General features: G+C 47.9%; 1 protein-coding gene across 1 annotated transcript in view; it reads right to left on the reverse strand.

The window, feature by feature from the left end:
- Positions 1-2,940: 2,940 nt before the first annotated feature.
- Positions 2,941-15,024, reverse strand: part of tshr (thyroid stimulating hormone receptor) — a 59,201-nt gene continuing 47,117 nt past the window's right edge. The window contains exons 7-10 of the mRNA XM_078563396.1: positions 13,394-13,462; positions 7,333-7,410; positions 5,414-5,602; positions 2,941-4,351 (exon numbers count right to left, since the gene is read on the reverse strand). Coding sequence (XP_078419522.1) covers positions 2,941-4,351; positions 5,414-5,602; positions 7,333-7,410; positions 13,394-13,462 — 1,747 coding nt within the window. The remainder of the gene's footprint in view (positions 4,352-5,413; positions 5,603-7,332; positions 7,411-13,393; positions 13,463-15,024) is intronic.

A 15,024-nucleotide genomic window follows, 5' to 3' on the forward strand; every position in this document is an offset into this window, starting at 1 on the left:
TATCTATATTTTTATCTATAAGTATTTCAATTCTTTATCAAACAAAGTAATACATAACAAATACAGAGTTACCTGGAAAAACTCAGCAGGTCTGGCAGCATCGGTGGAGAAGAAATCAGTTAACGTTTCGAGTCTTCACGACCCTTCAGCAGAACTGAAGCATAGTTAGGAGAAATGTGAAATATAAGCTGGTTTAAGGTGGGGGGGGTGGGGGGGGAGAGAAGTTGAGGGTGGGGTGATTGTGGAGATAAGCAAGCAGTGATAGGAGCAGATAATCAAAAGATGTCATAGACAAAAGGATCAAAGAGGTGTTGAAGGTGGTGATATTTGTCTAAGAAAAGTGCTAATTAAGAATGGAAGACAGGATACTCAAGGTACAGCTCTAGTCGGAGTGGGGTGGAAAGACTAACAAGGTTTTAGTTTTAGATTTAAAAATAATGGAAATAGGTGGGAAAAGAAGAATCTATATAAATTATTGAAAAAAAAGGGAGGGGGGAGAAACGGGGTGGGGATGGGGGGAGGGGGAGTTTAAGATCTAAAGTTGTTGAATTCAATATTCAGCCCGGAAGGCTGTAAAGTGCCTAGTTGGAAGATGAGGTGCTGTTCCTCCAGTTTGCGTTGGGCTTCACTGGAACAATGCAGCAAGCCAAGGACAGACATGTGGGCAAGAGAACAGGGTGAAGTGTTAAAATGGCAAGCGACAGGGAGGTTTGGGTCTTTCTTGCGGACAGACCGCAGGTGTTCTGCAAAGCGGTCGCCCAGTTTGCGTTTGGTCTCTCCAATGTAGAGGAGACCGCATTGGGAGCAACGAATGCAGTAGACTAAGTTAGGGGAAATGCAAGTGAAATGCTGCTTCACTTGAAAGGAGTAATACACAAGTTATGCAATCTGTAAAGTATCAAATCACCTGCAATTCTGTTCATCTTGTACTCAATGGTATCATTCACAAATATTCATTATCCTATTCTCGCAGATTCTGAATGAATGTTGACACTTCATGGGAACATTTTAACTGGAGATTCTTAAATCAATTGTCTGTTTGTCAGAGTGAAATGTTAGGGGATGAAAGGTTTTCCGATGTTATCACCAAGCACACCCCATGTAGAGTGTAGTTCCTTGCATCCTCTTTTGGTAATTGGAATTAAATTGCAATCTTACAGATACTACTAACTAAAGCAGGCATGTTGTTGTCAACTGCTGGCATGAGGTGGTAGTGCCATTACAGTACCCGCTATGTAGCAAGAATGTGGTAGGTCAAGATTCTGTGCAATGCAATTAGCTTTATTTTAACTGCTGTCGGTGTTCAGTACAGACTGTAATCCCACAGCACTTTGAGGGGATTAGTAAGGGTTCAAGGTCACAGAAGTTAATTGAACATTACTCACGTTTGTTTTTGCATTCAATGCACCTTAAAGAGGTGGGAACTAGTGAGTGGGCACAGCCTGTCTCTGATCATGTTAATACAGATGCTCTAACTGACAACTTTTACACTGAGGTAATATAAATGGGGAATGGCTTTTGCTTGCATACCCAATATAAAGCTATGAGGGGCCTAGATAGAAGGATAGGCTGTGAGGTCAGTAACCAGTGGTCACAGGTTTAATGTAATTGGTGGACGGATTGGTGAAGGTTGCCGGGGTGGGGGGGGTGGGGGGTGGGGGGGATGTGGTGTTGAGGTGAAGCTTTTTTGACCCAGAGGGTGGCGGGGGATCTGGAACTTGCTGTCGGAAAGGGTGGAAGAGGCAGAAACCCTCCATCACATTAAAGAAAACACTCAGATGTGCACTTGAAGTGCTGTAACCTACAGGGCTATAGGCCAAGGACTGGAAGGTGGGATTAAGCTGGATAACTCTTTTTCAGTCAGCACGGATATAACGGGCTGAATATCCTCCTGTGTTGTGAATTTCTTTGCTTCTACGATCCTATGGTAAGTGACTTCCTATTTTATATGAATGTTGTAATTGGTGGGGACTGCTCTAACAAACCTGTGAGCATCTTTGTACAAAGGTTCATTGCTGACGCTACACGTCTCAGTCCTGTTCTCTAATGAAACATTTTTTCCATGTCTCACACCAGCTGTTGAGTGGCCTCTCTGAACAAAATTACTAATGTGATGGAATACTCTTCACTTGCCTGGATGAATGCGGCTGGAACAACACTCAGGAAGCTCAACACAATCCAGGACAAGGCAGTCTGCTTGATCAGTACCCCACTCACCACCTTAAGCATTCATTCCTTCCATCTCAAGTTCCTTCCGCCTCACTGGCAGCAGTGTGCACCGTCTACATTACAAGATTCACAGCAGCAACTCACCAAAGTTCCTTCAACAGCACCTTCCAAACCCACGATCTCTACCACCTAGAAGGTCAAGGGCAGCAGGCACATGGGGACACAACCACCTGCAAGTTCCCCTCCAAGTCACTCACCATCCTGACTTGGAAATATATCGTCGTTCCTTCACTGTCGCTGGGTCAAAATCCTGGAACTCCCTCCCTATCAGCACCGTGCGTGTACCTGTACCACATGGACTGCAGTGGCTCACCACCACCTTCTCAAGGGTGATCAGAGATGGGCAGCAAATGTTGACCTTGCCAGTGACACCTACATCCCATGAATGAATAAAAGATAGTTGCACTAATGAGCTGAATGGCCTCCTTCTGTGCTACATGATTCCAGTCGGAAGCATTGTTATGCTGTGGTAGCTGGATTGGGATCACTCGAGCTCATTTAAATTAGGCCTCCCTGTTCACCTTTCCCTATAGCTAACATTAATGGAGCCGTTTCAATGTCTCTTTGAACTGAGCACCACATTATGACAAATGAGCCATTTCGTAATAACACAAATATCTCTCATTTTTTTTCATTGCTAACTGCTACAGCACTTTTGGTCACTAGTTAACCTTCAAGTCTAAAAATACCTCTTTGCCCCCCAGTCCACAGTTACAGTTCACTCACTTTACAACCTCTGGCAATTGCCACTGTTTGCCGGCAGTTACTGTAGTGTCGGTGAGGGCCGCAAGAGAAGTGATTTGTGTTGGTGAGGTTCAGTGGTGCCCCTCTGCCACCCCGGTTCCCAGAAAAAATGCTGCTGTTCTTTACAGAGATGGTCTGCCCCCGGTAGAGCTGGGCCCGGCGTTGGCAGAGGCCCACCTTGCTCAGCAAGATGAAGACATCACGGCGGAAAGCCTTGGTGAAGATGACGTAGAGGAAAGGGTTGGCACAGGAATTGAGCGGGTAGAAGAGGACCAGCAATATCTTGGAGTTGGTCACGGTTATCAGCGGCTTGTTCAAGATGGCAGACAGTGCGTAGAAAGAGATGGGGGCCATGCAGGTGAAGTCAGTGAAGATCAACACGGCCATCCTTTTGGCAATTTTTGTGTCTTTGCTGCCGGATTTGTAATGTGGGTTCTTCACGGTGACGTAGATCTTGACGTAGCAGGCACAGATTATGATGAACGCCAAGATGTTGGCCAACAGAACCAAAACGATGTAGCCCTGAGCCAACCGGGACTCTGTATCCATGGGCAGGCAGATGCTAACCTTAATGTAGCTGCTTACTCCTGCAATGGGCAGAAGTGCCAAGGTGAAGCAGAACACCCAGCCTCCCACCATAACCATGGCGGCATGTCGAAGCCGCATCTTCCTGTCTAACCGCATGGCGAAGTTGATGGCGTACCAGCGCTCCAGCGTGATCACGGTAAGAGTGTAGACCGAGAACTCACTGGCAAAGACGGTGAAGAATCCAGCAGTATTACACCCTGGCCCTGTCTGCCAGTCTATGGCATAATTGTAATACTCGGTTCTGGTGTAGAGGTCCACTGAGGCAATCAGCAGTAAGTAAATGCCCATGCAGAAGTCTGCCACAGCCAGGTTGCACATCAGGAAACGAGGGACAGTGAGCTTGTAGTGACTAGTCAGTAGAATCAGGAGCACAAAAATATTGCCCAAAATGGCCAACAGATTAACAAACCACACGATAATTCTCAAAGAGTCATAACCCATAATGTCCTCGCAAGGGTTGAATTCATCAGGCTCTGGTTTGCATACAATCTCCTCGTTGCCTCCGCACACCATGTAATCATAATGATTGTCAAAGGCTTGAACATGGTCCTCTTGAGGGTTCTTCAACTCTTGGCCAAACCCAATATCTCCATCTCCTTGTTCCTCAAAGAACACATAATAGTGGGAGTTGCTATGGAAATCTCTGAGCTTTGAACCCTGGTCAGAGGTGTGACCTGCGTTGTCATCCTCAGCATAGTTATGGTAAAATGGCCCATTGTATAAACTGAAGGATCGTTTCTGCCTGAGGCGATGACCTGTGGTTTGGTTGCACATTATTGACTCTAAAAGCCTGTAGGGTAAACTGAAGACCGAAAAGACAGATTATAGATCATAAAATATTGGGACAATATTTATTGAAATAATTAAGACGAGTGTTTCAGCATCACTGTGCTGAATTCAGGACTCAGCATGTTTTCCCCTATTGTAACTCTTCCTTAATGACTGACAACCAGAACTCCCTCTTATTTTCCTCAGTCTTCCTTTCTGCCTGAAATCTATAGGCTATGGGTCTTGATTTTAAAATTCTCACCCCTTTTTTCAAATCCCTCCATTGCCTCGGCCCTCTCTATCCCTGTAACCTCCTCCAATCTTACAACCCTCCGAGATATCTGCGTTCCTCTGCATCTGTCCTCTTGTGTAGACCCGATTTTAATCACTCTATTATTGGCGGCCGTGTCTACACCCGAAGTCAGTGTTCCTCAACCAGGTTTCCCCGGTACTCACGGATTCCCCGAACTTCCCTAAAGGGTTCCGTACAATTTTCAGATCATTTCAAGATATATTGTTCTTCCAGTTAATGAAAAATAATCATTTATTCATTCAATAGTATTATAATTTGTTTTCGGGTTCCACAGAATTTCACAATATATTATAGGCTTCCTTAACCAAGAAAAGGTTGAAAACCACTGCAAGTTCTGGAATTCCCTCCCCAAATCTCTCCTCCACTTTACTTCTCCCTCCTCATTTAAGACATTCCTAAAACCTATCTCTTTGACCAAGCCTCTGTTCATCTAACCTAATATCTCCTTATGTGGTTCAGTGTCAAACTTGGTTTGCTAACGCTCCTGTGAAATGTCCTGGATGTTATACTGTGTTAAAGGTAAGTTGTTGTTCTCTTGGCTCAGTACCACGTCAGGTACTACATTTAACCCCTGAACAACAATCTCAATCTCATTCATTCACCCCTCGCTCTCTTGAGGTCAGCAGGCTTCCCCACTATGAAACTTTGACTTAGCGGCGCACTAAAAAATTTTATTTTATAAAATATCATTGGTGGATTTCAGTACCCGGAATCCCAGAGAAAGATCTTCACCCAATTTGTCCTGGCTTTCTTCATGGGGCACTGACTCACCCTTTGTTTTTCTTCCAGTTCTTAAAAGCACAGCAGTGGCTTGGGTACGTGAGGTCAGCTCTCATTAGGTGAAGGAAAGTCTTCAGAGGAGGGAGCTTCTTCAATGTCCATGTGTTCTTTGCCATTAATTCCTTCAGCGGTTCCAGCCCTTTGCTGGGAAGGGAGTGGACACTGGACTGGGATACATCACTGTGAGCAGGAGAGACCAATATTGTGTTATAAGGCCTAACTCCAAGTCATCTGAATTGACTGGCCACTCTCAAGATTAAATCAAACCATTTGATAAGGGGGTGAGTTATCAACCCTTGTAACCATAGCAATGCAGAACTGACCCCAGCGCCCCCCCCCACCCCCCCCTGCCCACCTGCCAATTTAGGTAAATACCAGCCCCTGCCCCAACCAAATCCATGTTCCTGGATCAGGGACATTTCCATGAGGTAGGTGGGATGCTCACATCAATTGGGGCACAGCTGGGGCTGTCCACTAGACTGGGAATTGGGAAAGGGCGAGTCAGGGAAGCTGTTGAAATCGCAGCATTGGCAGGTGCCCACCAGCCTGGGGTACCTGGTGGGGTCTATCCCAATGCCACCTTTCCGAAGATCTCCCTGCCTGTGTCGGTGGTGTGTACAGAGTTGCTGGGAATTCCAGAGAGTGAGTCATCCTGTCAGTCCTGTCTCCCTCTGAGATACCAGTGCTAAAGCAGGTGGACAACGACGTTGCCCATACTGCCCCTTCCCCCCCCCCTACCAATACCCCACTTCTCCAGGGAAACCCCAGGACATCTCCAATACATAGCGGAAACTCAATGTAACAAGATAATGCCCCAATTTTTCACCCCCAACTGCTACTACGGTGCCTCAAATGCCCACCAAAAACATTCACTGTTACTCGCTGAAATTGACCAGCTTGCCTGTTTCACAGATGATTGTTGTGAGGGGTGATGGGGGTGGAGGGCAGGTGGGGGGGTGATGGGGTGTTGAGGATGTTGAGGGTGAGGGGCTAGGGGTGGTGGGGTGTTGGGATGTTGGGGGTAGGGATGTTGTGGGGTGGGGGGCTGGTGGGGGATGGTGGAGTGTTGGGGGTGGGGTGATGGAGGTGGGGGATGTTGGGGGGCTGGTGGGGGTTGGTGGAGTGTTGGGGGTGGGGGGCTGGGGGTGGTGGGGTGTTGGGGGGTGGAATGGTGGGGGGTGGTGCGGTGTTGGGGGTGGGGGGCGTGGGGTGTTGGGGATGGGGTGATGGGGGTGGGGGATGTTGGGGGGCTGGGGTTGGTGGGGTGTTGGGGGGTGGAGTGGTGGGGTGGTGGGGGGTGGTGGGGTGTTGGGGGGGTGGAGTGTGGGGGTTTGTGGGGTGTTGGGGGATGGGGTGATGGGGGTGGGGGATGTTGGGGGGTGGGGAGCTGGGGGTGGTGGGGTGTTGGGGGGTGGGGTGATGGGGTGATGTGGGTGGGGTGTGGTGGGGTTGTTTTGACTTTGCTTTCAGGGTGTAAAATAGATGATATTGAGTCAACTCCTCTTGCTACACCCCTCTCTCTCCCACTTTTAATTCCCGTCGCAATGAAAGGCTATGTCAGGTAGCACTGGCTTCGCTTGGCAGTCATTGCAGAAACGTTTCCGTTGGGAGATCACATTCAGAACAGAAATAACATACTGGCAAACCAATCAACGCAGATCTCCAACACCCCATGAACCCCCGGATTTCTCCTGAGGGACCCACCACCCCCTCCTCCCGAATGCCTCACGCTGACCAATCATTTGAAAACCTGTGCGCAAAAACTGGCACCATTTGGTCAGCCATTTGCAATGCTTGTTTGTACATTATACATTCCGCTTTTGTCTTCTCGAAACTTTCCCAAGACTAAATCAATCTCAAACGTCACTTTTAATAGGTTCTTGTGGGAGTACTGACTGGAAATTACTTACAGCAGAGTGGGTCCACTCAAGGCTCCTGTGAAGACATCTTCACTGAAGGATGTCAAGAGCTTATTCTTGTGCAGGTAACTGTTAAAAAAAACAACAGGATTCAAGCATCTCTTTATTCTGTAACTGTTCAAACGTGAGACTCTGTTGTGAACACACTTTACATTCAAACCTTGTTTGTAAAAAAAAAGTTTCAGCGTTTGATATTTAGGGTTTGCGACTGTCCAGGAATGTTCTGAAGTCTCCTGGAATAGAACATTCATCTCCAGCAACCTACTGTCAGCGACCCCCAGGAGAAGAGTCATTGGGTGGGGGGGGGTCTTTAAATATTGTTTTCCAAATACTTTCATTTATTTGTCATAAAATACATTGGAGACTGTTTCATGATTCAGCAAGATTCATCCAATTGGGCTTGACTTTAGCCTAAAAGGTGGGCGGGTCTTGAGTCAGGTGGGAGGTTAAAGTCTGAAACATCTATTTGCCAACACAAACTGTCTCCAACTTTCCCGTCTTCCGCCATTAACTGAGACTGGAAGGTTTGCAAGCGACTAACGTTAAGGGGAGATGGTGACGTAATGGTAATGAATACTAGGCTAGTAATTCAGAGGCTAAAGCCTTGGGGACATGGGTTCAAATCCCACCATGGCAGCATTCAATTAATAAAATTCAATGAATAAGTCGGGAGTATAAAGCTAGTCTCAGTAACGGTGACCATGGCAAATATCATCGATTGTCGTAAAAACACATCTGGTTCATTCATGCCCTTTTAAGGAAGGGAAATCTGCTGTCCTTATCTAATCTGGACTACTCCAGACACACAACAGTGTGGTTGATTCTTAACTGCCCTCTGATATGGCCTAGCAAGCCACTCAATTCAGGGCAATTAGGGATGGGCAACAAATATTGGCCTTGCCAGCAATGGCCACATCTAATAAAAACCTTCTTCCAAGAAGGCGCGTTGGAACTAAACTCACTAAATATAATAATGAGGCTGTGAGCCTCTTTGTCATTCAACTTTATTGCTGCTGACTGGGGTTTCCCGAATTAAGTCAAGGGCTTGGTAGATTCAAAAGGGAATTGCCTTCATACCTACCTCCTGCATCCATGTGTCTACCTGAGAAACCTGTGTGATTGGGTATCCCCCACACACCTGCCATGACCTTCCCCTGCGCCCCTGATCCTCTCCATCCTCCACCACCAGGCCCTCAATCCCCCAATTCCACAACCAGACCCTCAATCCCCCAACTCCACCACCAGGCCCTCAATCCCCCAAATCCATCACCAAGCCCTCAATCCCCAACTCCACCACCAGATCCTCAATCCCCCAATTCCACCATCAGGCCCTCAATCCCCCAACTCCACCACCAGGCCCTCAATCCCCCAGCTCCACCACCAGGCCCTCAATCCCCCAACTCCACCATCAGGCCCTCAATCCCCCAACTCCACCACCAGGCCCTCAATCACCCAACTCCATCACCAGGCATCAAACCCCAACTCCACCACCAGATCATCAATCCCCCAATTCCACCATCAGGGCCTCAATCCCCCAACTCCACCACCAGGCCCTCAATCCCCCAACTCCACCACCAGGCCCTCAATCCCCCAACTCCACTACCAGGCCCTCAATCTCCCAACTCCACTACCAGGCCCTCAATCCTCCAACTCCACCACCAGGCCCTCAAACCCCCAACTCCACCACCAGGCCCTCAATCCCCCAACTTCATCACCAGGCCTCAAACCCCAACTCCACCACCAGGCCCTCAATCCCCCAACTCCACCACCAGGCCCTCAATCCCCCAACTTCATCACCAGGCCTCAAACCCCAACTCCACCACCAGGCCCTCAATCTCCCAACTCCACCACCAGGCCCTCAATCCCCCAACTCCATCACCAGGCCTCAAACCCCAACTCCACCACCAGACCCTCAATCCCCCAACTCCACTACCAGACCCTCAATCCTCCAACTCCACCACCAGGCTCTCAAACCCCCAACTCCACCACCAGGCCCTCAATCCCCCAACTCCACTACCAGGCCCTCAATCCTCCAACTCCACCACCAGGCCCTCAATCCCCCAACTCCACCACCAGACCCTCAATCCCCCAACTCCACTACCAGACCCTCAATCCTCCAACTCCACCACCAGGCTCTCAAACCCCCAACTCCACCACCAGGCCCTCAATCCCCCAACTCCACTACCAGGCCCTCAATCCCCCAACTCCACCACCAGGCCCTCAATCTCCCAACTCCACCACCAGGCCCTCAATCCCCCAATTCCACTACCAGACCCTCAATCCCCCAACTCCACCACCAGGCCTCAAACCTCCACCTCCACCATCAGGCCCTCAATCTCCTCCTCTCACCAAAACAAAGCTTCTGAAAGCTCCCAGAGGCTTGTAATCCTCAAGCCCCCACCAACCTGTCACCTCCATGTCCCCAGCCAACCCCCCAGGATCAATAGCCCTAGCCGGTCAAATGCCTCCTCCACCCCACTAGATCAACCCTGCCTCTGAACGGATCCCCTCCCCTGCTCTCTCCCAATCAAGTGCCTCCAAACGGCTAAAATGAGCACCTTTTGGAGGAGGAGTTGTTTTTTACCCTCTGACTCCACAGTCCTGGTGATCGCATTCTTCCACCACCCCCCACCCTTGACCTGTTAGTCTCTGTCCAGCCTGAACTGCTACCTAACCCCCACCCACCCAAAATTTAACTGAGGGTCGCACCCCCTCAAATTTGTAGACAAGGTTTGAGGACTAATCCCTGGTGATCCTCCAGCCTCTCCATAGCTGCCATTGGCATTTATCAGGAAGGAATGTATTAGGTCCCCTTCACACAACACCACCCCCCCCAAGCCCGCACCACCTTCCCACCACAAGTCCTGTTACGGCTCTCTGCAAATTTATGGAATTTAAATAAAAATATGTTAATGACGGTCCAATTTTGCAAGGGTCTTGCTTCCAGCCTGGTGCCCTCTTGCACGGTTTGTCAAGCAGAAGCACACATTTCACCACAGATAAGGTGACGGTGAATCTGAGGGAGCCACAGATTTTATGCCTGTGGTATATTGTCCATGCCCTTTATTAAAAGCACCTCGTCCTTGAACTCCCCGTGAAAACCCCACTGGCGGGGGAGGGGACACGCGGGTGGTGAGTCACCAGTGGGTTTTGTGCACAATGGGAAGGCCAACAGCAGATCTTCAAGGAACAGCACATGCGATTTTGCTAAGCCCCAGGATTAAAGTCAGGGATATTGGATTTCAAAGTTCAGCTCCGCACGGCTGTAGCCTCAAAGTGCTGATTGTTTGTTTGAACATGAGGCAGGTCCTAAGCATCTTGGATGCTGCTGGAAACTGAATGGGGACGCGTGCCAGGGTAAATAAACTGTGCCTTCACCCAGCCGTTCCTTTTTCAATTCAGCAGATTTCCACTGCTTTCTGTCGCTGTTATGAAGGTTTCGCCAGCTCCCGGGAATTTCTTTACATTCCTAGCCTCACTGGATCTATCACTATTGCCTCAACATTGACCAGAATTTGCACAGCCAGATTCCATTTGATCCCATGTTTGTGAGGCCTTCCATGGGCTGCTGTACTCAAGAGCAAACTTATTTTTTTATTCATTCGCAGGATGTGGGCTTCGCTGGCTAGGCCAGCATTTATTGCCCATCCCTAGTTGCCCTTGAGAAGGTGGTGGTGAGTTGCCTTCTTGAACCACTGCAGTCCATGTGGTGTAGGTACACCCACAGTGCTGTTAGGAAGGGAGTTCCAGGATTTTGACCCAGTGACAGTGAAGGAACGGCCGATATATTTCCAAGTCAGGATGGTGAGTGACTCGGAGGGGAACTTCCAGGTGGTGGTGTTCCCATGCATCTGCTGCCCTTGTCCTTCTAGATGCTAGTGGCCGTGGGTTTGGAAGGTGCTGTCGAAGGAGCCTTGGTGAATTCCTTGCATTTTTATCGTGCACTTCACGAAATAGCCCTTGAAATCTAGTCACTGCTGTGAAGTAGGGAATGCAGCAGCCAAATTGCGCACAGCAAGCTCCCACAAACAACGATATTATTAATGTAAAAGCAAAAAACTGCGGATGCTGGAAATCCAAAACAAAAACAAAAATACCTGGAAAAACTCAGCAGGTCTGACAGCATCTGCGGAGAGGAACACAGTTAACGTTTTGAGTCCGTATGACTCTTCAACAGAACTAAGGAAAAATAGAAAAGAGGTGAAATATAAGCTGGTTTAAGGGGGCATGGAACATGTAGAGCTGGATAGAGGGCCAGTGATAGGTAGAGATAACCAAAAGATGTCATAGACAAAAGGACAAAGAGGTGTTGAAGTTGAATTATCTAAGGAATTTGATAATAAAGGTACAGATAGCCCTCGTATATTATTAATGTGTTTTACGGTCTTATTGGTTCAGAGCTAAATATGGGCCGCAGTATTGAGAGTAACTCCTCTGCTCTTCTTCCGAATGGTGCCACTGGATCTTTTACGTCCACCTCAGAGGGCAGACAGGACTTGGGCTTAGCATATCATCTGAAAGATGGCACCTCAATACCGGACTGAAGTGCCAGCCCAATTTGTGTGCACAAGTGCTGGAGTGGGACTTGAACCCACTTGAACGTCTGACTCACAGACAAGAGTGCTACCAACAGAGCCATGGCTGACACACCATATTAACATCTATATTATCTGTTGTAAATATGTTAACTTATATTTTAACAATATGTAATACATGGGCTCCACTGCATCCAATCCTGCTTCCCAGAGAGCCTTTTGTTCTACTGCACTAGATTTGATGCTCTTCTGGTTGAACCCATTGTCATCTTCAACATCACCCCTGATTTTTGCCAGTGTGCCCACACAGTGCTTATTGGTGCTTCTCTTTGAGAATCAATTCCCTATATCTCGTCACCAGCCAAAGCCATACTACCCAATTGTTGTGGCCTGGAATGCGCTACCTGATAGGGTGGTGGAAGTAGATTCAACATTAACATTCAAAAGAGAATTGACATACAGAGAGAATTCAAATATTCAAAGGGAATGAAAATACAGGGCTACAGGGAAAGAGCAGAGGAAGTGGGATCAACTGGATAGAGCCGGCAGAGACATGATGGGCTAAATGGCCTCCTTCCGCGCTCTATTCATTCCTCAGGCAATGACCTATCCAACCCTTCTTGTAAAAGAGAGAGGATGTCTTCCCCTTTTACCTCCCACTCGTTCCAAGTCCTAACGGCAGATCAACAGCCACAGACTTGCTCGATGGTTCATTCCAGAACATTTGCTCCCTCGCAAACAAGCCCCTTACTGTCCACAGCTTTAGGACGTCCTGAGGTTGTGAAAGGTGCTATCAAAATGCAAGTCTTCCATTTTAAAACTGGGCCTTGTTCACTCAGTGCTAAAATAACAGTGACATTCTTTCCCCTCTCTTCACCTCATTTGCATTAGCTTGGAGGCCAGGAAAAGGATGAAAAAAACAAAATTTAAACCCCGCCCCCCCCCCCGCCCTCACCCCGTCACCCCACCCCAAAAACACGCCCAGGATGGAATTTTGTGGCCCCGACATGGTGGGAGCAGGGGTAAAATGCAGTGAGCCATTCAAAAGTTCATTGACTTCGAGGGATCATAAAATCCTGCTGGCGTAAAATTCTGACCACTAAATGACAAAGCCTTGTTGATGAGAAGATTGGAGAGACATCGCAACTCCTCAACCAACACCCATCTGCTCACCGACCCGCAGACATCTTGATTCATCGATGTCAATCTGTTAATATCCAGGCAGGTTGTAATAATTGGAAGTATCCACTCTCTTCCCAGAAACTCAACCATTGAGACACAGCGGAAGGTGAATTGAAAAGAAAAACAATGGTAAGTATTTTAAAATTGCAAATGCGCAGCAAACAGGAGTCTGTTGAGGGAAGGTAATGTGAATCAGATTATTAATGATAAACTTGTGACTGAATCATCTGTGAAGCGCCAGATTTTAAAAACCTTCTTTAGCCTTTAGGCCCCAGCTTTTGCAGTATTGTGCTTATAAAACATTCGAACAGTTGTCCAATGAATGTAATACCTACACAGCGTCTAGTTTAGTTCCATTGAAAGCATAAGCCTGGACCTTGGTGAAGCCGTTGTTGTAGAGTTTTCTGTAGGGAGGAAAATACAAGAGAAAGCAGTAATTTAGCAATAAAATTAAAAAAATATATGCAATCCTGTTTCATCACAGCTCTGAATGCTTCACAGTGAGGTTCTGATTACTGGGGTGGGGAATATCCTAGGGTCATAGGCCCGAATCTCCTGAGGAGTGGCTATCATCGTCGGATTGCTGCTCTACTCCTACTTTGCTGCACCACACAAGAGCTCTGCATTCTGCCTGGGACTTACAATCCAGCTTCTTCGGAAATGTGGAGTGCACCTTCAATGGAACTGTTTCCTTGTGGCGTTGGATCATCAGGGAAAGACAAGCCACGCCTCCTTTTGACGGCATTAGCCGCTGTATTCTAGTAAGTGTTCAATGACAGACTGGAAAGCTGGGACATTTAAACAGCTTTTCAGTGTGTTAGTGTTTGAATGCCTGAGTGAATGGGGGAATGTGTAGGTGGGTAAGGGGGTAGGGATGAGTGAGATAAGTGGGTAAGGAGGTAGGGTGGCAGGTGGGTGAGGTGGTAGGCTGTGTTAAGTGTTCGTTTAGCATCTCATTGATGAGATCTTGAGACTTGTATGTTTAAACGTGAACCATTTATTGGTAATCCTTAACTATGTACACATCCCAGTTACTGCCATGCATGGTGCAGCTCCCATGCAGGTTCCTTCTAGACTGTTCTGCAAGTCTATTACCATGTGACCCTATACGTTACACCATGAGTGGTGCTATTCTCTAGTCACACATTAACCCCTGCTCTGCCGAGCACCCTTACATTACAATGGCATGAAGGCACATACAACAGGTAGGGCAGCATGTAGGTAGTGTGGTGGTGGGTAGGATAGTGGGGTTGGGTCAGATTGGGTCGGGGGGAGTCAGGGAGGTTGGGAGGGGAGTTAGGTAGTGATGCTGGGTCAGATGTGGTCGGGGGTGTAGTAGGGGGCTCAGGGGGGAGTTGGTTGGTGAGGTTGGGTCAGGTTGAGTTGGAGAAGCCAGGGAAGAGTCATGTGGTCGGGGGGAGTTGGGAGGATAGCTGGGAGGTTGAAGAGGCAGTTGGGAGCACAGTGTGAGTGACTGGGGAGTCAGTTGTATAGTTACCCACGAATTAGACTAGGATTTTTCTGTTTAACATTTCCTGGGTAACTACCCAGGTAAGTACATCAGAACTCTCCGAAGTCTCCCACTCTGACTCAGAGTTAGAGACTGTTTTGAAGGGTCCCAGGGAGCGGGGGAATTGTTCATCAGAAGTCCAAACTTCCCGGGCCATTCCTATGGGGTCATTGCATTGGGACTTCCATGGGGTTCCGTAGCGCATCTTCCGGGGTATGATTTGCTTCCCTCTTTATAACCAAAGGTGTATTTCCCAACCCCTCAGTTTTGGTGTGATCCAATTTTCTATTAACAACCCCACAGCCAACTCGAGGTAGAGACCGAAGACCAGAAGATCTGGGCCATTGAATCATTACGACATAGAAGGAAGCCATGACAAATGTGAAGGACTAAGACCTCATCCTGTATATTTTTTAATACATAATATATAGGGTTATCTCTAAAAAAAAATTTCAA

Source organism: Cetorhinus maximus, chromosome 18 (assembly GCF_964194155.1).
Source record: "Cetorhinus maximus chromosome 18, sCetMax3.hap1.1, whole genome shotgun sequence".
Lineage (NCBI taxonomy): Eukaryota > Metazoa > Chordata > Chondrichthyes > Lamniformes > Cetorhinidae > Cetorhinus > Cetorhinus maximus.